We start from the raw sequence: 25,154 nt of genomic DNA, 5'->3' as shown, positions 1-25,154 counted from the left end.
GGCTGGGAAAACCCAAACACAGTGCATAAAGTGGTGGGCAAACATAATACCCCCTCTATAGGTACCGCTCCAGCGGGAAGGTAAACGGTGTTTCTGTGCACTGCTCTGGTTCGCCAGAAGTGGCTTAGTCATGCTGGCCACATGACCCGGAAGCTGTCTGTGGACAAATGCTGGCTCCCTTGGCCTATAGAGTGAGGTGAGCACGCAACCCCAGAGATGTCCGTGACTGGACCGAACGGTCAGGGGTACCTATACCTTATTATCGCTAGTTGAAATATTGGAATAACCATTCTGTGTTCTACTTTGTCAGATGTGGTTAGCTGTAGAGAATGTAGGATTTACAACTCGGGGCAGGGGGAAGGGCTGGTAATTTTACAGTATGTGCAACACTGCACAGAAATGCAGCCTAAAGTAAGAGCGGAGAGTGAGAAAATACAAAATGAGCAGGTCCCTTGGCTGAGCCCTGCAAAGGGCTTCCTCCAGGCATGGAAGCTACAGACATGCACTTCAACAAAATGAATACTCACTTGGCTGTCAGACACGCTCTACACCCTTACTTAAGGCAAGTTGTCCTCTGAATACTAGTTACTAGGAATTGCAGGTGGGCAGAGTGCTGTTGCGCTCATGGTCTGCCTGCAGGCTTCCATGGGCATCTGGTTGGCCACTGTGAGAACAGGATGCTTAACTAGATGTTCCATTGGCCTGATCCTGCAGGCATGTCTTACAGGGAACCAGGCAAAGGGCCCTCAGTAGCGGTGCCTGCCCTGTGAAACACCCTCCCATCAGATGTCAAACAGATAAAACAAATTTCTGAAGATAGCCCTGTATTGGGAAGTTTTAATTGTTTGACGTTTGCTGTGTTTTTATTATGTTGGAAGCTTCCCAGAATGGCTGGGGCAACCCAGTCAGATGGGTGGGGTATACATATTATTGTTATTTCCTTATAATTTTTATTTCTTAAGGCAGCATACATACATTTTTTTCTCCCCATCCTTCACTCAGTGCTCTTAAGCAGAAATGTTTTATTGCTGTTGTGGTTAAGACTAGGCATGGTAATTCAACTACATACCGTAGATCCATCGAAATTGATGGACCTAACTCAGTCATGTTCATTAATATCAGCGGTTCTACACTGAGTAAAACTTAGTTGACTACCACCCTAAATTATTATGTATTTTAACTTTGCATGCTGAAGCACAAAAAATAATAATCATGATATACATTTGAAAATAAATACTGGTAATCCATCACCTTCTCAATAACTTTTAGAAGTAACCCTTTTCCTTAAGGAATGTTCTGGGATTGGGGAACCACACTGGGCACAAGCCACTGTGAACAACCAGCTTATGTAGCACATTTTCATCCTAGTTCTCTCCACCCTCCAGAACTCAAACCTAGAGAGCCATGAAAAATTTGGACTACAATGCTTCAAAATTGTCAACACTATTTTAGCAACATTACATCTGCCTTCATCTAGGACAGAGGGTCCAACATGCCGCTCAAGGACCACGTGCAGCCTGCAAGATCTTGTTTGGTGGCCCTTGGGAACATTTGATGCCCACACCCAGTCCTTTGGGCTGCCTTCCCAAAGCTCAGTAAGTGAGGCACTGGGCTTTGGGAAGGAAGCATGAGGGCTCTGACAGGGTCCTAGTTAGCACTTTCCCAACTTTGAGAAGAAGGCGGGAGGGCTCTAGGACCCTACCAGAGCCTCATGACTCCTTCTCAAAGCATGGCACCTCACTTAGCCAATTTCCAGAAGACAGTGTGAGGGCTTCGAGAGTGTCAAAGTTTAGCCTGTGGGTTCCGTGTCAAAGTACTCTTGCAGTCCACTTGGTATGAAATGTTGGACTGCCCTGATCTAGGAGGACTATTGATTGTTTTGACCCATGCCATGGCTTCCCAAATGTATGCATATTATTGAATGTGGTGTGGAAGTTTCCCTCAACCTGCCCAATAATCTTCAAACTTCTACACCCCAAAAGTGGTTTGTTTCACAACACAAGTGTAGCAGACAGTACATTCACACTCTTTTGCCCTTTAAATACCAAAATATTTGGCATCAAAAGTTTTTTTAAGGTTCTGAAGAGGTACTTTCATGTAACTAAATTTGAGTGTACTTTCTAGAGTGCAGCTACAGCTGTCTACCCAGAAAGACAGCACTTGGATTCCTGCCTAGGTGCTATCCTTTGTAAACCATTATCAAACACTGAGACCAATCATGGAATAAAGGACATAGGAGCTACCTTGGGAGACGAGAGGTAATTGGACTTGTAAGTCTTACAGAAAGCTGTCAAAATATAGACAAGAGCTTAAGCTAATTCAGTGTTTGTGAAAACCAAAGAAGGTATATTCTGTCCTATGGTTTATTTACACAGCATAATAATAAAACACAGAGACCGTGCTTTGATAGAATCCAAGCAATAAACATTATAGTATTCTTTGCAAATAGAGCCCTAATCACTCTGACGCCAAGTCTCATTTTAAAAGCCAAGGGTTTAAGTAACTGGCAAGCATAGTGAAAGCTAAAGAAGTATCAGAAGAGAATTAAAAATTCAGACTTAAAATGAAAGTCTCAACTTGCAAATGCAACAAAATAGTAGACATATTGCTAATACCAGTGGGTTTTTTCTGGGGGGACGCAGGGGTATGCATACCCCTAAACATTTTGTGAATCTAAGTTTGGCCTCTTTAAGGGGCAGTATTTCAATATGAGTAGAAAAATGAGAGTACCCCTAAGCATTTTTTTAGAAATGTACTGGCTAATACTTTAAGGAAGGTATCCTATGAAAATATTGCAGAAGAAAAGGAAACATGTACTGCAAAATGTACTTATTTCTTCCAGCACGAATTCTGCATATTTTACCATGGCTATTTGTATATATTTGTTCAAATCAAAGCATGAAAACAAGTGGATAACAAAGGCCAATCTAGTGTAGCATTCTCTTACTACAGTGGACAGTTAGATGTGTATGGGAAGCCTGCAAACAGGACATAAGTGCAACAGGATTTCCTCCACTCATGTTCCACTGCCACTGACAGTCTTATGACACATGGCTAGCACATCTGCATGAAATAGGAAGCTGCCTTTTGCTACAGGCCCTCCATCTCCACAAACGAACTTTGACAGGTGTATAGGACAGCCTACCTGCCAGTCATCTGACATCCTAAAGATGAGTGTGGCCACCAGCCTAGGAAGCCTGGGGGGTTGTATTAGGCTCATGAATCAGAGATCCCCCACTTCTGATCTAGCCTAGTGTTGACTTCTCTGAAAAACAGGTCACAGTCAGGAGCCTATTTGGTTCTCCTACCTGAGAGCCTTGTGGACTTAAATTTGACCCTTTATGCATGCAAAACACATGCTTTACCTTATGGGCTCCTGCTTTATGACACAACAAGAGTTCTTGCTTTCATTTTAAACTGCATCACATAGCTCCCAATAGCCAGTGACCACATTGTCGAGGTGGGAACTGGGGCAAGGGTTTGTTGAACAGCACATACTGAACACAGAACATGCACATACACAAATACGGTTGTGTCATACCCTTCTGCCAAGAATCTGATTGATAGCTGCACTTTCTTTCAGAGTACACTCTGCTACGACATTCGCTCTCATCTCTTTCATGTATAACATGAAAGCATTCAGAGGCTTCTTAATGTGAGGTCTTTTGGGCTCCTGTTCTTTCCTCTGTTCATGCTGAGGCTTCCTAAAAGTAGCAGGAGGAAAGGAAATACAGAAAGAGCAACTGTTACCATTTTCAACACTTTATTTCAGATGACCAACTATTTTTCTGAGTAGCCATGCTTGATTGGTTATCACATTTTTGGAGAGAAGAGGAAGTACCCTATATATTCTATCACAATGTTCCTCCACCAGTGGGCTGGGACCCACTTTCAGGTAGCCCTCAGTGCTACACCCTACCCAGTGCCTCCTAACTTGCTTGCCCCACCAACCCCAGATATAATCCCAGGCTTCTAGTTAGAGGAGTGCTAGCACCAGCAACCCCTTGCATTCTGAGTAAAGATGGTCAGGGGGCAGAGAAGTTCTGGGAGTGGAGAAGGGGTGGGGAAAGGCATGAAGGAAAGGGCTAAAAGAGGGGAAATGTTGTGGGAAGGAGAAGGGAATATAAAAGAACCGGGAGGGAGGGAGGAAATAAAGTGGCAAGGTGTTGTGTTGTGCTTTTGCAGGAGGGTGGTCGTGGGTACAAGTTGAGTGCAAAGAAGAACATGAAAATAGCTTACAGGATATGGGTAAAAATCTTTTGAGAGACAGGTGGGGATGAGAAAGAAAGAAAGAAAGAAAGAAAGAAAGAAAGAAAGAAAGAAAGAAAGCCTTTTCCACTTAAAAACATTTGGATCAGCAAATTCTATGGAATTTCATTCTAGGGTTCAGTTCCCAAAAGACCCATTTTGTCAAGCTTGGGAATTTTATCACTGAAGAATGCCACTGGCCCTAGGGATGGAGGCAACCATTCTAGACCCTTGTCACTTTTGCAAAATTCCACATTTTGCATAATTATTTTGCCTAATTCCATTCTCTCTCTGCATTAACTTGCATTTTAAATAATAATTTTTAAATACACATTTAATATTTTAATGTGTACTTTCATGTGTATTCTCCTCTTAAAACTCTTAAAACATTGGAGAAGCCTGAAGTCCAGTGGACAGCTGCATCCCAATATGCTCATTACTCTGAGAGGTGAGGATTTTGTAAGCATGCAACTAACATGGGGGATACATTCCAGGGATTGCACCTAAAGCCAAAATTACATAAAGTCAAAACCCATTGGGTACAATGGTGGGCAGGATTGCCAGTCATTTTCCCCAGAACCCTGCCCCCTTTCCATCCCTATATATATATATATATATATATATATATATATATATATATATATGATTTCCCGTGGGAAATGAAAAAGAGAAAGACTGAGACTACTTATTTGCCATGCTTACTCAACTTTTAAGGCATTGCAGATGAAAGATCAATTAAAGACCAGAGGAAAACTCACACATGCATTAAGTCACTGTCTGTGTGTGGATGTTCTTGTTTGACTTGAGGTGTTACAATAGCTGGGTGAGGGATTCCAGTTGTGTGGGGTCCTGGAGGACCAGGGATCATATGATGTGAAAACCTACAAAAAGGAAAAGAGCGCAGTCTTCTTCATAAGGGGAACTCGAACACAGTATAGGATACCTACAAATCACTCAAGACAGGCCTAGGAGGCAATTCATTCATACCACTTAAGAGACCATGATACACCAATGTGGGAAACAATTATTTGGCTAAAACGTGTTATAATAGGGTTTTTAGTCTCCCGTTATCTGTGGCTTTGAGAATCTGGAATTAGACACAAGTGAATTTAACATGGCCAATAATTTCAAAAGAATAAAGCCCTTAACCCAAAAAACTGTTTCCACACAAGTATAAAAGATATTGAGTTATCCACCACCAGCCAACAAAAGGTAGTAATTATCATGCAGAAAATTAAAAAACCTCTAACGAAGGTAACTTGTGTATCTTTATAAAAGGACATAAAACCTGTCTTACATTTCATCAACCTTACTTGATCGCATATCAAATTTTTAAGTCCCCAAGCATGTGGGGGAAAGAATATGGTCTAGTGTGTTGCCTTAGGCACAGATCCAAATCAGTGTGCTTCTATTGGGATGGCTCATACTACAGATAAATTGAAATAAATACTTAAAATGGCATTACTGAACTAGTTTGCTACTTCCCCTCTGAGGCTTCTTTGGTTTTCTCTCCCCCCCCCCCCCCCCGTCTTCCTGAAATGTTTTGGTAACGTAACCTTCTTGCATATTCCATCAAGAAACTCACAGGGCAGGGAAATTGGGCATGCACTCTTAAAGAGCACACTGAAATGTTTTTAATGGTGGCTTGCTCAACTAGGAATTTTCAAGACATCTTATTCCTAAAGATGCATAAAACAGTGATTAAAGGGGCAATCCTATGACAAAATCCACCAGGATGAGCAGTTTAGGATGCAGCGGATCTATGGCTCAGCCAGCTGATTCAGCTGAAGATATGCTGGTGTAATTTGCTCATCCTGCCTTAACCAAGGCTGGCGTAAATCAGCAGAAAGGGATGTGGCAGGGGTGTGATCAGAGGGGAGGACTTAGGCTGGATCCTAAGCCCATTCAACTTGATCATGTGACTTGGCAACCTGGCATAGAACACTATTTTTAAATACCAGGCTTAGGCAGAGCAGCAGTCCCACTGGTGAATGGGGTTTGGATCTGGTGTAACTTTATGCAAGTTTAACTTACACCAGTGCAGGCTTCTTGTGCATAGGATTGGTCCCTACGTGATAAAAGCACATGTAAAGAAATGTGATAGAACCCACACCTAAATAGCAAATGTGAATGCCTGTGTTAATCAACAGTTTTGTGTTTTACACCTGCAAAATAAGCAGAGGTTTGCTGAAACCTTTGGGTACACCAAGCACAGGGTATAGAGCCCACCTTCCCATAGTGCAGAAATGTAAAGTGTGATGTGAAAGTGTTGTCCTTGCCAAGTCCCAGTTAGTGCTGCTTGCTTGCACTAACACTGCCACCCATTCACACACCACCATTACAGATATAACCATGTGTACACAGCTTCATTGCCTTTATTTTAAAACAGATTTGGGCTTGGAAATTTCTTTGAGGTGCTGCAATCTACACGAAAAGAGTAAAGCCCAGGAGCAGGGAGTGAAGCCAAAGCGACTCTGATCAAAGGAGTGACCATTTTATATTTAGTGGTTATATTCATGTGATGCAAAATGACAAACACCAGTGCAGTTTGAATGACTATCCGGTCTTCCCCCCCACCCCCCCATTTATATTCCACCGTTCTTTGCATTACCCATAGAATTACTTAGGGTTTCCAAGAAGTCTCCTATTCAGACACTGATCAAACCCAGACCTGTTTAGCTTCAGCCAGGCTGCGGTAACACGTGCCTTTATACCAATATTCCCCAACCTGGTGCTCTCCAGATGTTTTGGACTATAGCTCCCATCCCTACTGACTACTGGGCCATGTTGGCTGGGACTGGTGGGAGTTGTAGTCCAAAATATCTGGAGGGCACCAGGTTTGGGGTAGGCTGTCTCAGATTCCAGCCCTGACTATATGCTGAAGGTCATTAGCATGTGATTTAGGTAAGCTGTATATACACAGTATAGTTTATAGGTATAAATGCATTTTAGCTGACTGGGGGAAGGGGATAGCAAGCAGAGGCATACACCAGGATGCAAGCAGGGGAGCAAACTGCCCCTCTAATTCCAGCAGTTACACCTCAGCCACTCATTCCGCACCTAGACCTACCTTGACATGGAAGTGTCGACTGAAAGTGAGGGTGGGTAGGGCTGCCTGAATCCACTTGAGATGGGATATACAGGCTGACCTTGCCTGAGGTCACAGAAGAAAGGAACCCATCAATAATACTGTAACAGAAGTGAGCTTGCCTTTTTACCAAACACCAATGAGTTGAGATGCTAGGTATCAACGAAAGCATACTGCACTGCATTTAGGGTTCTACAGCAGGCTTCCTTAACCTCGGCCCTCCAGATGTTTTTGGCCTACAACTCCCATGATCCCTAGCTAGCAGGACCAGTAGTCAAGGATGATGGGAATTGTAGGGCCGAGGTTGAGGAAGCCTGTTCTACAGATTCCCTACTGAGAAATACCACCATCACAGATCTTGGGAACATTAACTTGAACTGGGTAACCTTTAACACTACCTTTAACACTTTCTATAAAATGGATTCGAATAAACTAGAATTTGCTTTGTGATAAGGGGTGCATTATTTACTTGCCAGTGAAACCCTAGAAACTATAGTTCTGTGAAAAGAGGGTGGGTGTCTATTGGTCTCTAACAAAGAATCCTCTGTGAACTGCAACTCTCATGATTCTTTGAGAGTCAAAGTGAGACAAAACTTATAGTTCCACTGCAACCAACAGATGTTTACACATCAGTCTGCCAATACAGTACATTAAAAATGGGAAAGTTTTTACCATGGGACTAATTATATTTCTGAAAAGTGTTCGTGCATCAGTAACTCCCAAAGAACATTAATTTGTCAGTAAAGTCACTTCAGGGTGTTGCAAGGTATCATTATGACGATTATTTGGGAAGATAAACCTCCACATGTAGCAAAAAGAGCATAAATGAGGCCTAGATCCTAAGAACTGCTAGCTTTACCAAACATATCCTTAAATTAACAGGATTTAGGAGTATAGGATAGGTTTTTGTCATGCAAAATAAAGAAATAATAAAATGTTACTCAAATAACCATTAAAGTAAATATAAATTTCTATTTCAGTGGTACTTCAAATTTATATATTTTCTTCTATCAGGATGAGGTGAAGAGGATATATGTTGGAAATGTTAAATTTTGGAAGCTGATGACTTGTCCTTATATATCTAGTTTCTGGCAAAAAGTGCTAGTAATAATATAACTGGCTGCAACATTCCTAAAACACCTAAACTGATTCTCTCTGCATATTTAGATGAGATAATAAATGAGGAGGATTTGGATTAGTGACTACTTATTTACCTAATTTACCTATTGCTAGATTGGTTGTAAGTGGTAACTGAAACTCTTTAAAATCCTTCTTTCAGTGAGTGGATAGTAGCTTTTGATCAGCAGCATTCTTTACTAAAGTTACCTATTACAAACGAGGCCAAGAGGGTGAACACACAATAAATTTATGGAAAAAAATATTATACATAATATATACAGGTTAAAGATAACATCAAACCTAGTTCTTTAGTCTAATTAATATAATTCCTTGCAGGGGTGGTGGCAAACTCCCAAGAGAATGCGATCTACTCACAGAGTTAAAAACTGGCAGTGATCTACCTACCCCCTTTTGGGGGGTTCAGGTCAAAGTTGTTGAGCTTTTTTTAGGAAGGAGGAAGGCCCATTTTTGGGGGGGTTTGGGTCAAAGTTGTTGAGTTTTTTTTCAGGGAGCAGGTAAAATATTGAGCTTTTTAAAGGGGAGCCGCAGTTGTTCAGCTTCTTTGGGGGGAGCCAATGATCTACCAGTGATCTACCGTCGATGTACAGTAATCTACCGGTAGATCACGATCTACCTGTTGGACATGCCTGGATTATAAGATACTGAGTTCATTATTTTAATAGTCCTGCCAAAACTTATTGGACTTATTTGGGGAAAGACTGTATATTAGCAAATAAATTGCATTTTTTAATATTTATGATTTCTATATAAAGGGGGCATAGTGGATTCAGATTCCTGAAATGCGGTAGCTTGAGTGCACCATAGGAGACAAGTATCAGAAGCACCCCTGCCCTCTGCAGCTTCACAAGATTCTGTTTTTGCCTAGTCTTTTCTAGGCAAGGTGTTGAGGCAGCTTATTGTCTTGTTGACAGCATCACTTTTCCATGACCTACTGAAGTTACCTAATATGGTTTGAAAAGATGGGTACAGTTCTCTTTTTTGGTAGTGAAAACTAAGCATGTATTTTTACCAAAAGATGAGTATATATGCAAGCAACTTGAGTGCAAAACATGAATCTTAAGAGAGGGAGAGAGAAAGCAGTGCACACAGAAAACAAACCATTGAGCTCTTTAGTTTGAAGTTCCAGTCTTCTTCAGAATGCCATATCTCACTAGCACAAATTGATTGCTTCAAATACTTTGAACTTTTTTCTGCTTAGTTTACATTGTCTTTTCCTCCAGCTTGCATTGATGCAACTTCTGAGCAGGATTCAACACACTTGAGTAGCAAAGTTCAGAGAGAATAATTGATCTATCCTTGAAAGACTTCGCTCAATTCTATTTAAGCAGAGCTATCGATTGACAGATTTAATGTTTTAAGAAATTGGCATTTCCAAAGCTATTGGCCCTTTCTTATGCTCACCATGACGGTCTTCACACTTAAACAGAGCTCTGCGTGTGTGCAGTAGGGAGGGCCAGTGCACCAAAGGGTTGGGGGAAAGAAAAATAAATCCAAATATAGCACATTTTCAGCTACAGTAAGCAGAGCGTAAGAGTAATCTATGCTAGACTTCCATCATTTGTATTATCAGCATTTTCCTCCAGATTCACCCTCTTTGCAAAAACATCTGCATTGAGAAACCATTTCAAGGAAATGCCAAAACTTAAAAGCTAGAATCAAAACCATGAGAAATGCTTCCATAGTGTAAAAGCAGCTGTACAAAACAGAATGGGCACCACACATCCTGCTCTTTCAAATTCTCTTCTAATTACAAGGTCATTTTGAAAAGTTGCAGCCATTTTTTTACTCATGGTGCTGACAGCCATTTTGCTGTTATTTTCCAAAATATCGAGGGAAGATTACTCAAAGGTTTGGGCCCAATCTAACAAGGTGTAGAGAGCCTACAGCTGTGGAATTTTCATGTCTGATGTGTGTGGCGAAATGCCAAAATGCACACTCCCAGTATAACAAACCCAAAGAGGTGCAGAAATTGCCAGCTATAGAACTCTAAAGAATATATCATTTTAGCTCACTACACTGCAGATGTCATTCTTTTGTTGTCCATGTCTGAATCACTCTCTTGCTGGATGGCAGTGCAATTTATTAATATGACTGGGGGAAGTATTACTGAAGGTAAATTATACACAGTCACTCTGCAACGGCTCTTCTTTAGCTGTGATTGCACGATGAACATGCTGAAAAGTCACCTGATCTTCTGTTACTCATCTTTCTGAATTTGGATGGAAAGTGCTCGAATAATTGTGTTTTCACTCTGTGCCCAATGGTGGTCCGTGTGTCTGTCTGGTAACCAGAAGGATGGGGTCTCAAGCCCACTCAGGGATAGCTGTGGACAGGATTCCTGCATTGCAGGTGGTTGGACTAGATGACTCTTAGGGGGTCTCTTACATCTCTACAATTCTATGACGCTATGAAAATGACCCACCTGCCACACGGACAGTGCATTGAGCAAATCAATTGCAATTATTCAGTGGCAAGAAGGCAGTGCACATGCTCAGTGGCATTCATGTGTGTGTCCCAGTCCTGAACCCTGCAAACATTTTAGAGGAAAGGCCTTGTGAGCACTGGGCCAAATGAACCATGTTGAAGGTATAATATATACTAGAGTTCAGTAAATACAAACCTACAGTTTATGAAACAATTGCTAGTTACAATCAATTGCTACTTTGTTATTTACTCATTGGATTTCTACTTTTTTTAAAAAAATGTAAACAGGTAGGAGATACTTCTCAAGCCCAGAAAGGCAGCAATTATTATTATTTTAAAACAAAAACAAACACACACATACACATACACAACTATGCAAGCACACACAAACTTAGTTCGGAAGCACCAGGAGGTTCTTACCAGCCAAGAGGTGGGGTAATCTGCCCAACACCACCGGGAGACAAGGGATAGAAAGTGGGCATATCAGGACCTGGAGGATGTCTGGACATGCCTGTTGAAAAGTATAGAGCGCAAGTTGTCATTTTGGTCATCAAATTATGAAATACTGTGTTAAAAAGAAATAGAAGCAACTCGCCCATAAATTAAAAAGAAAATGGAACAAAACCTCTAAGCCCGTAGTGCATTTAGCATTTAGATTCACTTTAAAAACAAACACCCACACGACTCATTTCATCAGCCCAGATTATGAATGCTTAAATTTCAATATATTTTTTGCTCTAAAAGTTGATAGCAACAGGGCAACTAGGACCAAACTGTCAACCAAACCAAAGACACACAGAGGAAAGGCTAAAAGCTGGCATGTTCTCTGCTGAAACTAATTCTTAGATGCTACAGCTGGTATATGATCCAGGTCAGAAATGTGCTTGCTACAGCTGCTTTGTGCAACAGAGCTATAGAACCCAAGATATTAGGGGTTGGATCCAGATACGTGCTTAAGCCCCATTTAAATTAAGGGACTTAAGTTGTTACTTACTTATGCACATCGTTTATGGTAACAAAAACCACTGTCATTCAATGAAACAGTCACAGATTCTATCATAGGATTCTAGAGTTGGAAGGAACAATCAAATTAGGGATTTTACATGCCGTATAGCCACTCTGTAAGAACGGCTGGTGTCAGCATCTAGCAAATTTGGATATCTATCCAAGGCCCACAGATGTTTGTAAGAACCTGTTAATCCAAGCCTTGGATTTGGTGTGAACAGCTGCAATAAAATCTAGACACTGGCTCTTAGAATACATTTCATGTTCCAGGAGGATAGTTATAGCTATCTATCTGTTGCAACAACAACAAAATCTTACAGCATCTTAAGTGCTAATAAATTGATTGTGGCACAAGCTTTCATGCACCAGAGCCCACTTTGTCAGATATATACTCTACTCAGTGGGTAAGTATATACACCCTGAGTACAAAGAGAAGGAAGAGTGATTGATTGTGTTTCTAAAGCAAAGTCAAAAGGTCAAGCAATACAGGACATAGCAGTAAGTGAATCACAGTGCTATGCAGAACACAAACGACTTCAAGATCCAATCGGAACGGATGTAACCCACTGACTAGTGGATGCTGATAATGAACAGGCATTGCAAGATCAATAGCTTAAACACACACCTAACAATTGCTTTCTGCAGTGATCTAGCAATTCCTACGATTTGCTCAGATGAAACATCAGAGCATCAAATTTGCTAAGAGAGTCATACTCCTCACATTTGAAACTTGACATAGGAATACCATGATCTTGTGATCTCTTGGGACCACAAAATGCCCTGGGAATTGAAATGCTTCCCTGCTGGTATTCATATATCACCAATTTGTGCCCATTTATCTTATTGCATGAGAAATAAACTTATTTGATTTAAGGCAATGGTAGAAGGACATCACTGCTCAGTCATACCATGTTAGAGGATGAGTAGATGAACAAGACTTTGATTTTATGGCCATTGTAGTTTGGTCCCATGACAGTGTTGCCAGAATAGCTAGGGTAACAAAATGGCACCATTATATATATTTTAATCTCCATTAGGTGACCTATTGCTGCTGGTTAGCAGTTGCTTCAGTTAAAAAGTGCTATCTGTTAAGAATATCATCTTCCAGGATGAGCTGTAGACAGTAAATGGCATTCAGTTAGCCTTTTGCTGGGTCCAGTCCACTGACAGCAACTCCTTTGTACCTGCCTTGACTTAGTTGATCTGTTTTCCCCTCTTCCCAAATGAGTGCTCCTGTTTTAAGAATGCATTATGTAAAACTTGAAGGTGGTAGTCTCCAAAGGAATGGATAAATGCAGTTACATCATCCAGTAAACAATGTATTCTGTGGTATGACCTGAATGGCAGCTTGGAGCATATAAGTATGTCAGTAAATTGTAGTTTCCAGGAAGACTGTGATGCCCGGAAGATAAGTATGACTGCAGGTATTTTGGACCCAAGAATAAACTCTTCTTAGTAAGGAACCTGTCCTGTGAGAATGCCAAAATTTGAAACAGGATTATCTAGTTTCTGCATTCAGGATAGCAGCTAGGATAATATTGGGTGTGTCTGCGTAGATCTGTTCCTGAAATTCTGTAGGAAGGTTTCCCCCTGCAGCTCTGACCCCGGCAAGCTGCATGAAGATATAAACATTCCATGTAAAAGTCCAATCTATATTGAAAGCCCCAGGAGAGCTCCACACATTTAACTCTTTTCTAGTGTCGAGAGGATAGTTGTTGTCATCAGTGCACTGCTGAGTGATGTGACTGAAGTATTCCTTGAATTGGGGATGGTGGAAATAAACTTCCATCACTGTAAACCTCTGCAACATATATGCAGGTGTCACTGAGCCGAAAGAGAGTTTCCAAGACAAGACATGACTCTTCTGCCCAAGTCAGCGTGAGACTGAACAGGTTAACAATTTTGCCAGGTGAGTTAAGGGCACCACTCTTGTGGGCCCTTGCAACATGCAGGAGTTTCGCATAGAAAATAATGCTGGAAAATATAGATGGATTGCTTTGTTTTGGGAACACACTGCAAAGTGCAAACTTGTGGAGAAGGTTGGGTCTATGTAAGGCTCTCTTCTTGTGACTTCATCATTCTTCATGCTCACCTGTTTGCCCCACTGCACAGCAGCCTTATATCAAGTCACACCATTTGTCCACCTAGGCCAGTACTGTCAACACTGATTGGCAGCAGCTCCCCACAGTTTCAAACAGGAATCATTCCCAGCCCTACCTGGAAATGATGGGGATTGAATCTGTGGCCTTCTGCATGCAAGGCAGATGCCCTTCCACTGAGCTACAGAGACCCTTTCCCCAGACTGCTTACCAGATTGGATTCAGTATTCATTTGTGCTCTGGTCGGTACTGTGATGCACCAGCTGTCCTGCCTTCCACTGACTGACCTTTTGTCTTCAGCATTTATACGCGATTCGTAATTTTTAAAAGCTTCCTTCTCTCTATACTAGGATATACATATATATACCTACCCACTTAGGAGACTGCTTCGTGTTTCTGATGGAGGAAGATCTGGTTCACAAAAGCTTAGGCCACAAGACCAGTAGTTTTTATATAGCATGGTTAATTTTCACTCTGATTTAAAAAGAAAGAGAGGAAGAAGGTTACAGCCTATAAGTCAAGGGTGGAGTACCTCTGGCCTGCTGGATGTTATTGGACAATAACTCCCTTAATCCCTGACCATTGGGCTATGATGTTTGAGGGAGATTTTTTTTGGGGGGTCCAACAACTTCTAGAAGACCACAGATTCCCCACCCTGCAAAAAGTGATAAAATAAAAGTATATGGGGAGGCTTATCTGATCTCTCTCTCTCTCTTAAAGGTTCCACTGGAAACAAGTCTTGAAAAATAAATCAGAACGAAACATTTTCAGAGGGGCCGAGAGAGCAGAAAAACAGCAGTTCCAAATAGGCAGCAGACCAGACTTATTAGATTAGGTAAATTGCTGCTTGTACATTTTCTGTGGTTCCCTTGTGATTCACAGATTTTGGAAACTTGCTACCACAGAGGATCGGTGGTTAATTAAGAATCATTTTCAGGCGTGTAATGGTCACACTTGATATGATTCATTTGGCTCCTGATTGTCACTCCAGCTTCAGCTAAGCTCCTTGTCTCTGACTCTTGTGGGCGCCAAGGTCAATCTTTTGTATTGGTTAGTATTTTTGCAATGGCATAAGGAGGTCCCATTGGAAATGATCCATCAACTCACATTCTCAAGAATGTAGAAATGCTACAAACTCAAAAAAACCACCTCAAGGATTAAAGCTAATCCAAGTCCCAGATGAGCCCTATGGTTTTCATGCTCTACCTAAATCTCATGTCCCAAGGAGGCACACAGAATGATGGTCACAGAGACCATTAAACCATTGATTTATTTAGTGCATTAAAGAACCAACGCAAAAACCGCTGGTCTCTTTTCATATGTAAAGTCCTCTATTCTAAGTAAGAGGAGGTATAAGTGACCCTGTCATTTTGAGGGGGGGGGGAATCTGACTACATCAAAATTCAATATAATCAAAACAGGTTTCAACATTTGGGGGTGGGTGAAGGAAAGCCATAATGGCAGAAAATTTTATGTGGCAAATAGATGGTGTGGGGCCCCCGGTTCATGCTACAATCACTAGGGGGACAAAAGCTTAAAGTCCCCGTTCCTACACTCCCATTATTGTCCTTATCTGTTATTGTTTTGTTTTTTGTTTTAACTATTTATTTTGTGTTTTTATCCTGTATTTTTATCTTGGGAACTGTCCTGAGATCTTTGGATGAAGGGTGGTATATTAATCAATTAATTAGTAACAATAAAAGCTCTCAGAGCAGCTTTCAAGAATCAGTTCTATGATGGTCCCTACTCTCAGGCTCAAAATCTAAAAAGACATGAGACATGAGAAAAACAGTCGCTGTTCTGGCTCTTTTACCCTTGATAAAGGGAAGTGTTCCCCTGTTTCCCCCAGATTCAGAAGCAGAGCTGGTGACAATCTCTAGGCCAAGGAGATGGGGGTCAGTCTTGCCACACCATTCTTCCCTCACCACACATGTTGCTAAACTGCATGCTAGGCTATGGAGCATTGCCCAGAGACACAAGACAATGTCACATGGAAAAGTTCTTGCTGGAGAGATGCTGTCTCATATCCAAATTCAGATTATAAATGATTGAAAAACCAGCCATTTTTAGCACCTTACTACTTCTTTTATGTGTGTGAATATTTTATATACAGAATGGGGACAAATACAAATTTCACAAATACAAGGGACATTTAAAATTACTGTAAAGAAATTTACAATGAGCAATCATTATGTACCGATGTGAAGAGAGGGGAGATAGAATTAGCTTATCATCCCAAACTTGCCCAGCATCCATTGTTTATGCAAGCAAGTCTGTGTAGAGGGCCCATATATCTGAGTATTTCCCATCATTTTCCTGCTTATGGAAGGCTCTTTCTGATAAATGGCCAGTTGGATCATGTTTTCTGTCCATTGCATGATGGAGAGGAGGGAGAGAGGATGTTTCCTTCCAGTTAAGCATTTAGCCACTGTGAGTGCATGCAAAAGCCAATCTCATTGCCCTTTGGTTAAATTCCAATGGGTTGATACATAATTTAGCAACATGTCGACATCTGAGAGGATCAGGGATGTGTCCAAAACCACATTTATGTGGCTGGTCACTTCTTTCCAAAATGGCAGGTTTGGACATGACCACATCATGGGACACAAAATTGCCCAGGAGACACTAAAGAGCCAAGAGCATCTTATTTCTAAGTCCTTCTCCCCTCCCACCATAGATTTTTCAGTTGTTTTCAGAAACACTGCCGAACATAGCATGGTATACCAAGCCTAAACTGTCGCAACCACTCTAACCTATGTATATTCTACTAGATTCTAAGCAATCGCAACAGTAGATATCATCAGCAATGATTGCAGAGTGGCCAATCAATGCAGTGGCCACTCCCCAAGCCAGCTAAGCTGTCTCTTGCACTCCAAAATTCAAAGGAACAACAACTACGCTCCAGCAGTCTAGGCAATAAAATACAGGAGCGACAGAAGCTGCCTTATACTCAGTCTGTCCAGCTCAATTCTGTCTAAAGTGGCAGGCTGTGACTGCTCAGTGTTTCAGACAGAAGACCCTTCTGGCCCCACATGGAGATGCTGAGGATCGAAAATCAGACCTTCTGGACATAAAGCAAATGCTCTACCACTCAACTAGGCACAAACAGCCTCTACATTTTTACCCATTAGAAACTTCATATATTACTGTAAGAAAAACTTGGGGAATTATTCTTTAAAGAAAAAAAACCACACACATGAAATTTTTATTACGAAGCAAAGTTCAAAATTCAGGTAACCGAAAGCAAACACATACATAATAATGCAAGATCAATTTCAAATTCTGAAAGCACACCATAAACAGTATTTAAGATTCTGTGGTAATATTTGAAATTAAGATTAGTGTCCAAGCTAAACTTTCAGAAAACCAACCAACCAAGTAAGAAATGGCTATTATTTATTCAAATGCAGATGAAACAGCTGGATGAAAGGGAAAGCTTCAGGTTGAACAGCCTCTTGATTTCCTCTAAAGGAAGCCTAATCTAAATTTTAAAACAGAATTTGGTTAGTCATTAAGAAAGGTTCATAGCATCCGCCTATCACCTATCGGAAGCCAATTTTGGGGAAAGTACCTCCTAATGCACTGGTAATTTAGAACTTATGTACTACACTGGTAAAATGGCAGGGGGCGCCAAGGACTTCAATTGCGGTTATTTCCACAAAAGTGAACCAGGAAAACCTAGGCATTTGGCTCCTTGATTAAGATACCTTTTAGGACAGAATAATTGTTGCCTTTAGCATCCCTGAGCTAAGGGGCAAAACATGGCTGGCTATTCTGTCAAACAGCTGAAAATAAATTAAGGCCTCTCACCTTGTTTTGAGTTGACGTCTGAGGGGAGGTGTGATGGATGCGTCCCTGGAGAAAAGTGCTCATCACTGTAGGTGATAAGTGGCGTGAGAGGGTGGACCGCATGGGAAGGCTGCACCACCGGTACTTTGTTGGACTGCAAACAAAAAAACAAAAAGCATTTTTCAGGGATTTTATTTTAAATAGGGCCTGTCACGTTTTTGTGAGAGGTTTTTTTTAAGCATGTTTATCTGCCTAGCTTTTAAATAACCAAGCAGTTAAGTGTACATAAAGGTGACAGTTTAAACAACACACACACACACACACACACACACACACACACACACACACACACACAACACCACACCTTCAGGTCCACGGACTAAGCAGGTTTTCCACAATCTCTTTACCGTACTCCACCTGGATCCACACAACCTTTACTCCACTGGCCTTTTAATGTGACTTGCCAGGGGTTTGACATACCTTCTAGTTTTGCCATCTACCTGGGACTGAAAATGCAAGGTGTGCTAGCTATAACTAATGGCTGCTGAGGCAGCATTCATTGTGAATGGTCAGAAGTCATACAGGCCTGCTTCACACAGCAATATTCTCATCACCGGTTGGGGGGGGGGAGCCTACTAAACAGCAGGATGGGCACATTATCCACTACAGTTCAAAAGGCCAGGTACGAGGAGCTAGCCACCCCTTTGGGAATATGTATTAATTGATGTATTATGTTAAAAATGTCAGAGATGCAGCCAGGGATCTAGCAGTAAACAACAACTGGTGTAAAAAGTGTGGCCGTCAGGTTGGATCACTCATCTGGGCTCTGCCATGATGTTTTCAGCATTAAATATGGGAATGCTTAAGTCTCAGTGGAGTCATTCATAGAGATCAGGGGTGGGGAGCCTGCAGTCTGCCAAATGTTGTCAGGACTACAACTCCCATCATCCCTGGCTAATGGTCATGTTAGCTGGGGCGGATGGGACATGAGAGTACAGAAACATCTGGATGGTCTCATGTACCCCACCCTTGATACAGATGCAGTGCTGGTGTCTGTCATCACCTTATTTTATGTTTCCAGTGCCCAAGTCTTACAAGCTTTTTTTAAAAAAATTTGTTAAAGACATGTATATTATTCTTATTTTGATAACATACTATGAAAGACAGACTTCTATAGCACTGGTAAAGTAATATTCACTATTGCCTCTCTATATTTAATCTGCCCACCACCATAGTTCATAGAACTACTCTCCAAGGCAAGTCCCCTTCTCACTGCAATATCCCCGAGTGCATCTTCTTCCCAAGACATCATATTTTATCAAGTCATGCAGTACAATTTCACCAGTGTATTCTGACGGTAGATATGAAAATTCCCAATACAGTACTGCTTCATTTTCATTTAGACCATCCCACTCCCAAACTGCATGTAACCCCAAATTTAGGTTACTCTGAAAATGATACTACAATGTTGCGGTGGTGGTGGTGGAGGAGAGCCTAGCTCATATCAAACAAAAGGAATAATAATGGAAGTGTACCACAAAAACACCACCCACCTTACTGAATCATAGTCATTTCTTTCAGAGTAGTGCTACCATGGATGTTAAGGTAAAACAAAGCTCATATAACAAAACTGTATCCAGTATTTGCTAGAAATTAGCAAAGCATTAAAAATAAAAAAATCAAGATATTCTACTACTACATGCAGAAATCCCCTCAAGCTGAAAAAAAATGCTGGAGTTACCAGAATAATTCCTAATTTTCTCCCCACAGGCTAAGTCTATGCAAAACACAGAAAATGTTTGAGACTCATTTGCATTATTACACCATGTTCTGTAGTTTAATTTTCTCTTTTTCTGTAGATGGGCGCTACGCTATCAAGAAAGAAACCGTAGCGTATTTTTACGAGACTCCTACTGGATCCCCCTTAAGCAATATTTTTTTTGCTCATAAATTTAAGATCATGACGGATGGTTGTACAGGGAAGGGAGGCTTCAGATCAAAATGCAGATACTGCTTTAAAAGAACTTCAAATAATGTAAAATATTGGGAGCTAAGGAAAGAGGAAACTGATCCAGATTTAGTCGAATGCTAATATGATCAGAATTTGTTGGCCCATATTTAAAAATACAACGCAGGAGAAGTGTCTGTGTATAATAAGCCTTTCTAGTTAGGAACGAACGAACACAAAGCCAGAGTCATATTTTTTTTCTTTGTGTGTCTCTCCCCCCCCCATTGCATACTTTCCCTTGTTTTCAGAGCACCACCTTAAGAGCCTGCTTTAGCAAGTGGTATCATCTTAATGTCTGACCTATCCCTCCAGTCATATAGGCTCAGAATCTTCTGCCATGAATTTTTGCTAAATTATGCTATCCTTGCTCTCCTCTTAATTTTACGGTTTTCAACACAGATTTGCTTTCCTGTGGGAAGGAGATAAGAACCTGAGGATTTTAATTTAAGCTTTGGCCTTGTCTTATATTTTGCAAGAGGGAGACAGTGCACAGGCAGGAGAGAAAAAGCCGTGCTACTCATAGGTGTTTTAAAGCCAACAAGCATTAGGCCCATTATTTGTGGCCAAGTAATAAAAGCTGTATAGATTCTCATTAAGGTATAGGAGCTGGCTTCCAAAGGTGATAGCTCAAATGGCCATCATCTCTCCTTTTTCAAAAGACGCAAATTGGTTACCCAGATTCAGATTATCTATAGCTACACGCCTCCGTTTCCTGGGAAGAAAACCATATTAGTATTAGTATTACTGTTACTACAAATACTTTAGAAACAAAGGGAAAAATGTCAGAAAACAGTACTGAGCAAGCAACATTTTCAAAGATGAGCATTTATGGGAACTTTTGCAACCACCATGCATTAGGAGGTGCTGAACTGCTGTTTAGGCTCAGTAACTGGCCAGTATGGAAGTGAGAGCTGGACCATAAAGAAGGCTAATCGCCAAAGAATTGAATTATGGTGCTGGAGGAGACTCTTTCGAGTCCCATAGACTGCAAGAAGACCAAACCTATCTATTCTGAAGGAAACCAGCCATGAGTGCTCACTGGAAGGACAGATCCTGAAGCTGAGGCTCCAATACTTTGGCCACCTCATGAGAAAAGACCCTGATGTTGGAAAAGATTGAGGGCACTAGGAGAAGGGGACGACAGAGGACGAGATGGTTGGACAGTGTTCTTGAAGCTACTAACATGAGTTTGACCAAACTGTGAGAGGCAGTGGAAGACAGGAGTGCCTGGCATGCTATGGTTCATGGGGTCACAAAGAGTAGGACACGACTAAACGAATAAACAAAAACAACAACAACAGGCCAGTAACTAAAGATGAATCCTGATAAGATGAACACACTGTGAATTGATCTTTCCTGGGATCAGAAATGGGCTGTGCATGTGCTTAATGAGCTTGCGCTCCCTCTTGAAGGAGCAGGAATGCAGCTTAGGGATGCTTCTTGATCCAGTATTGTCACTAGAGACCTTAGTGGTTCTGAACACCTTTAGCCAGCTTAGGCTGGTTTGTTAGCTGGGCCTTTCTTCAACTAGGATAGCCTGGCTGCACCAATCCATGCTTTGGTAACCTCCAAGTAGGATCATGTGGGGCTGCCCTTAAAAATGGTTAAGAAGCTGCAATTAGTGTGGAATTCTGCTGCCAGAGTTCCTAGCTTTAGGAAGGTGATGGGAGGGTTCTAGGACCCTGCCAGAGCCTCACACCACCTTCCCTAAGCCCAGTGCCTCACTCAGCCAGCTTTGGGAATACTGTACAGCAAGAGGACTAGGAAGTAGGGCTCACTCTCCCCCCGCCCCCACTATGCATGCACACATGACAAGGGAGTATGCAGTCCACGGGTTCTGTGTCAAAGTAATCTTGCAGCCCCCTTGGTATGAAAAGGTCTTGGTCTAGATGGGAGCTATGCAGCATATATACTGAAGGAATTACAGTACATTGGATGTCGTTTTGTTCTCAAGCCCAGTTCCAAGTACTTTAAAGGGCTAAATCACTGGAACACCTCCCCCCACCCCATATCTACCTGCCCCTCACATGAAGACATTCATATTAGGCCCCTTTCCAAGTTCTACCTCTAGGAAAGTTGTGTTAGGAAGGACAAGGCATTTTTGGCAATTGACTTTGGAATACCCTCCTGAAGGAGGTAAGACTAGTAGTCTGAGTGTTTCTAATTGGTATCCAATTACTGTAATTGCCCAAGCTATTTACTGTATTGTTTTAGCTGGTTGAATAGATTTGATGTATTACCTCTCAGATATTATATTGATTTTTTATTTTTATTGGGGTTTTTCTTTAAAAAAATACTACACTGATGTTTTGGGAGAATCCATGTTTGTTTGAATGAATGAGTGATATATATATAATTATTATTAAAATTATAAAAGTGTCTTTTAAAAATGAATAGCTGACTGGGGGGTCCGTGGGCTCATTTTAGCCTCCAAAACTTCCCCCTTCCACTTTAACCTCCATACAAAAGGCTCCCAATATAGCAAAAAAGCTGCTTTCTTCTGCATAAGACATCCAGAAAGAGCTCTTTCACCTTCTGCCCCCTTTAAAAACAACGTTTTCTATCTGTGCACTTTGGCTGGCTGCCTTAGTTCAGACATCACTGAGGTGTATAAAAAGTTGAGGGCACTGTGGAAAACCACTGCTGATGCGGATAACAGGGAACAGCAAAGATTTGTGTCATACAGGAGTGTAGCCAACAGTGGTGTGTGGTCAGTGGGCTAGGGGGGGGTAGCCTAGTCCCTTAAAGGGTCCAAGAGCCTTTATGCCACCTTTCCAAAGCCCACCCAGCAGGGCTCCAGCATCCTCTCAGAGGCCTGGCACCACCTTCCCAAAGCCTGGAAAGCTTCTGCCCAGCTTTGGAAGGAAGGAGCAATGCTCACACATTAGACGTTGCGACATCACACAAGAGACATTCCCCCACCACACCCGCCCTCAATAAGCCAGTGCCTCTGTTCCCCTATGAAAAATGTTGCCGAGTTTTCAGTCCTTAGCCTCTTCTAAGACTTGCCAAGGTAAGACACACATCATACCACAGTTAAGAACCATTATGGCACAGTGGGTGTTACAAAGAATTTGTTTCTGACACTATGTTTCCTAAATAGTGGTTAGCAATCAAAACAGCAAAAAAAAAAGTCAAAACTGATTTGATAAACCACAAAAGTGCTTCTTGCAACAGCGTGCCAAGGTTTGCAAAGTGAATTAAGACAGTTGCATTTTAGATCTAATATTGGCAATATGAAAACAAAATGAACTTTCAAGCACTTTTAAGAACAAGATCTGTATTCTTCTAATACTTATATTATCTGACCCAATAATTATACTGCAACAAGAAGCAAGCACCATTTCTAAACATTTTTATAAACTGGCTTGCTGTTTGTTAAATATGCAGGGTGGGGTTTAAAACAAATAAAGGTCTAGGAATCTCTAGGACAGGGTAACCTGAAAATCTTCCTGCTGGTGTTTTGAAGGATTGCAGGCCTGCCTGCGCCTTTCTTTATGAGCTGATGTTTTAAAAACAATTCTTCTTCTGTCTCAGCAGACATGGTGGCAACCTAACTCCTGTACAAAACCCTATACCACTCTTGTAAGAGAGAACCTTGCCCAGGTTCTACTAGAAACAACATTCTGCCATTATCTCAGAGACTCAATGGACAACACTTGACTATTTTTGTTTGGGAACCACTGATCTCAAGGGTTAAAAAAGAAGCAGCAGTAGAATCTTGTGTTCCACTGCCACACACACACACACACACACACACACACACACACACAAAAACACCAGTTCAGACCATTAGTTCACCTAAGACAAGTGGCTCTTCAGGGTCTTAGGCAGAGGTCTCTCTTAGCCCCAGCTTCTAGAGATCCCTTCAACTGGAGAAGCCAGAGATTGAGTCTGGGACCTTCTGATGTCAGAGCTCATCACCTAAAAGGAGAGGTGAAGATGGCAAAGGGAGTGCCTTGCTGTCCAGTCCAATAGTATTCTCACAGTTTTTCTCTTATGGTATAGGAATACCATACATGGAAGGCAGGATTCAAATATAAAGACTCCCATCTCCATCTCATGCAAAAATCAATAGCAGATTTCTCTCTCTCTCTCTCTCTCTCTCTCTCTCTCTCTCTCTCTCTCTCTCTCTCTCTCTCTCTCTCTCTCTCTCTCTTTACAAGTTTTCTTGATGTCACATCACTCCACTCCCCCCCCCCCGGACCAATGTTTATATATGTTGCAAGCAGGATACAATTTAAGTAAGTTGGAAGGTGGGTGTAGACAAGAACAAAAAAGAAAAAAATCTAAAAATAACATCAAGGGGGTCTAACTCCAACTCTTGAATAGACAGTACTTTGGAATTCACTGCAAAAGACCAAGCACAACTCCCCCTAATTCAGAATTGAATAGGAACAGAAACAATCACGCAGTACTAAATTCAATCGAGCTGACGTATCAGGTGTGGGGAACCTCAGGCTCTCCAGACCTCTTTATACGGCCCTCAGGACTCTCTGCAGGCCATGCCGCCTTGCCAGGTCATCATACCCCTCACTTGCCCTGCTTCACATCTTTCTTGAGTGCGTTTGCCTGACTAGAATGTGTCATTGAACTGTCATAATGCCTCTTGCCTCCCTGAGATGGAGATGTCTGTGTGTCTTTATGGAAATTATGACTTTTGCTTGTATGGATTGTACCCTACTATACAAAGGTAAGAATCATGTATGTTGCTCTGCTCAGTTTCCCCGCTGGCCTCCAGAAGGTTATCCACAAGGAAATGAGAGCCCTCAGGCTTAAAAGGATTCCCTGTCCCTGTGACATACATATCCACCTTGCACCACAGCTGCTGTGAAATGTCAAGATTCTTCAAATTTGTCAGAGTCTGGAGAAAATTTAATTCTGCCCAAAATTTCTGCACAAAATGAAATACCATTATGACTACATGCTAGGCAATGGACAATGGATTAAAATGCAAAGCATGTAGCAACCCAGGGGTGCCAACTTGAATAAAATATGGGGGGGCCAGGTAAGCCCCACCCTGCATAGTCTATGACAGGGATGTCCAAGAGACTGAGATCTACTCACAGAATAAAAAACTGGAAGTGATCTACCACTTTTTTTGGGGGGGGGGAGTTGGGTCAAAGTTGTTGAATTCTTTTTTTTAGGGAGGAAAGTCCTGTTTTTTTGGGGGGGGTTAGGGAAGAAATTGTTCACCTTTTTTAAGGGAGGGGATTCAAAAATGTTGAACAATAATAAAGGGGAAAGGGGAAGATCGCTCACCAAAAGATCGCTACTGAAACAATCAGCCTTACAGCGAAAAATCCGTCTTCCGTTCTAGCGATTATGCATGAATGGAGGGCAGGGTGAGGGG

The 25,154-nt window shown here is 41.6% G+C and overlaps 1 protein-coding gene across 8 annotated transcripts in view; it reads right to left on the bottom strand.

Annotated features, from left to right (window-relative positions):
• The window catches only part of LEF1 (lymphoid enhancer binding factor 1), a 107,077-nt gene that overhangs the window by 21,188 nt on the left and 60,735 nt on the right, over nt 1-25,154 (bottom strand). For 5 of the 8 annotated variants that reach the window (XM_088660461.1, XM_035111583.3, XM_035111585.3 and 2 more), the window contains exons 5-9: nt 17,815-17,947; nt 11,321-11,411; nt 7,319-7,402; nt 5,007-5,129; nt 3,542-3,704 (exon numbers count right to left, since the gene is read on the bottom strand). In XM_088660461.1, coding sequence (XP_088516587.1) covers nt 3,542-3,704; nt 5,007-5,129; nt 7,319-7,402; nt 11,321-11,411; nt 17,815-17,947 — 594 coding nt within the window. The remainder of the gene's footprint in view (nt 1-3,541; nt 3,705-5,006; nt 5,130-7,318; nt 7,403-11,320; nt 11,412-17,814; nt 17,948-25,154) is intronic. The other 3 variants (XM_035111584.3, XM_088660464.1, XM_088660465.1) reach the window with 1 other exon arrangement.

Source organism: Zootoca vivipara, chromosome Z1 (genome assembly GCF_965207765.1).
Source record: "Zootoca vivipara chromosome Z1, rZooViv2.hap1.1, whole genome shotgun sequence".
In the NCBI taxonomy this organism is placed as follows: Eukaryota; Metazoa; Chordata; class Lepidosauria; order Squamata; family Lacertidae; genus Zootoca; species Zootoca vivipara.
Note: the sequence above shows the minus strand (reverse complement) of the source record. Positions and strands in the feature narration are given on the sequence as shown.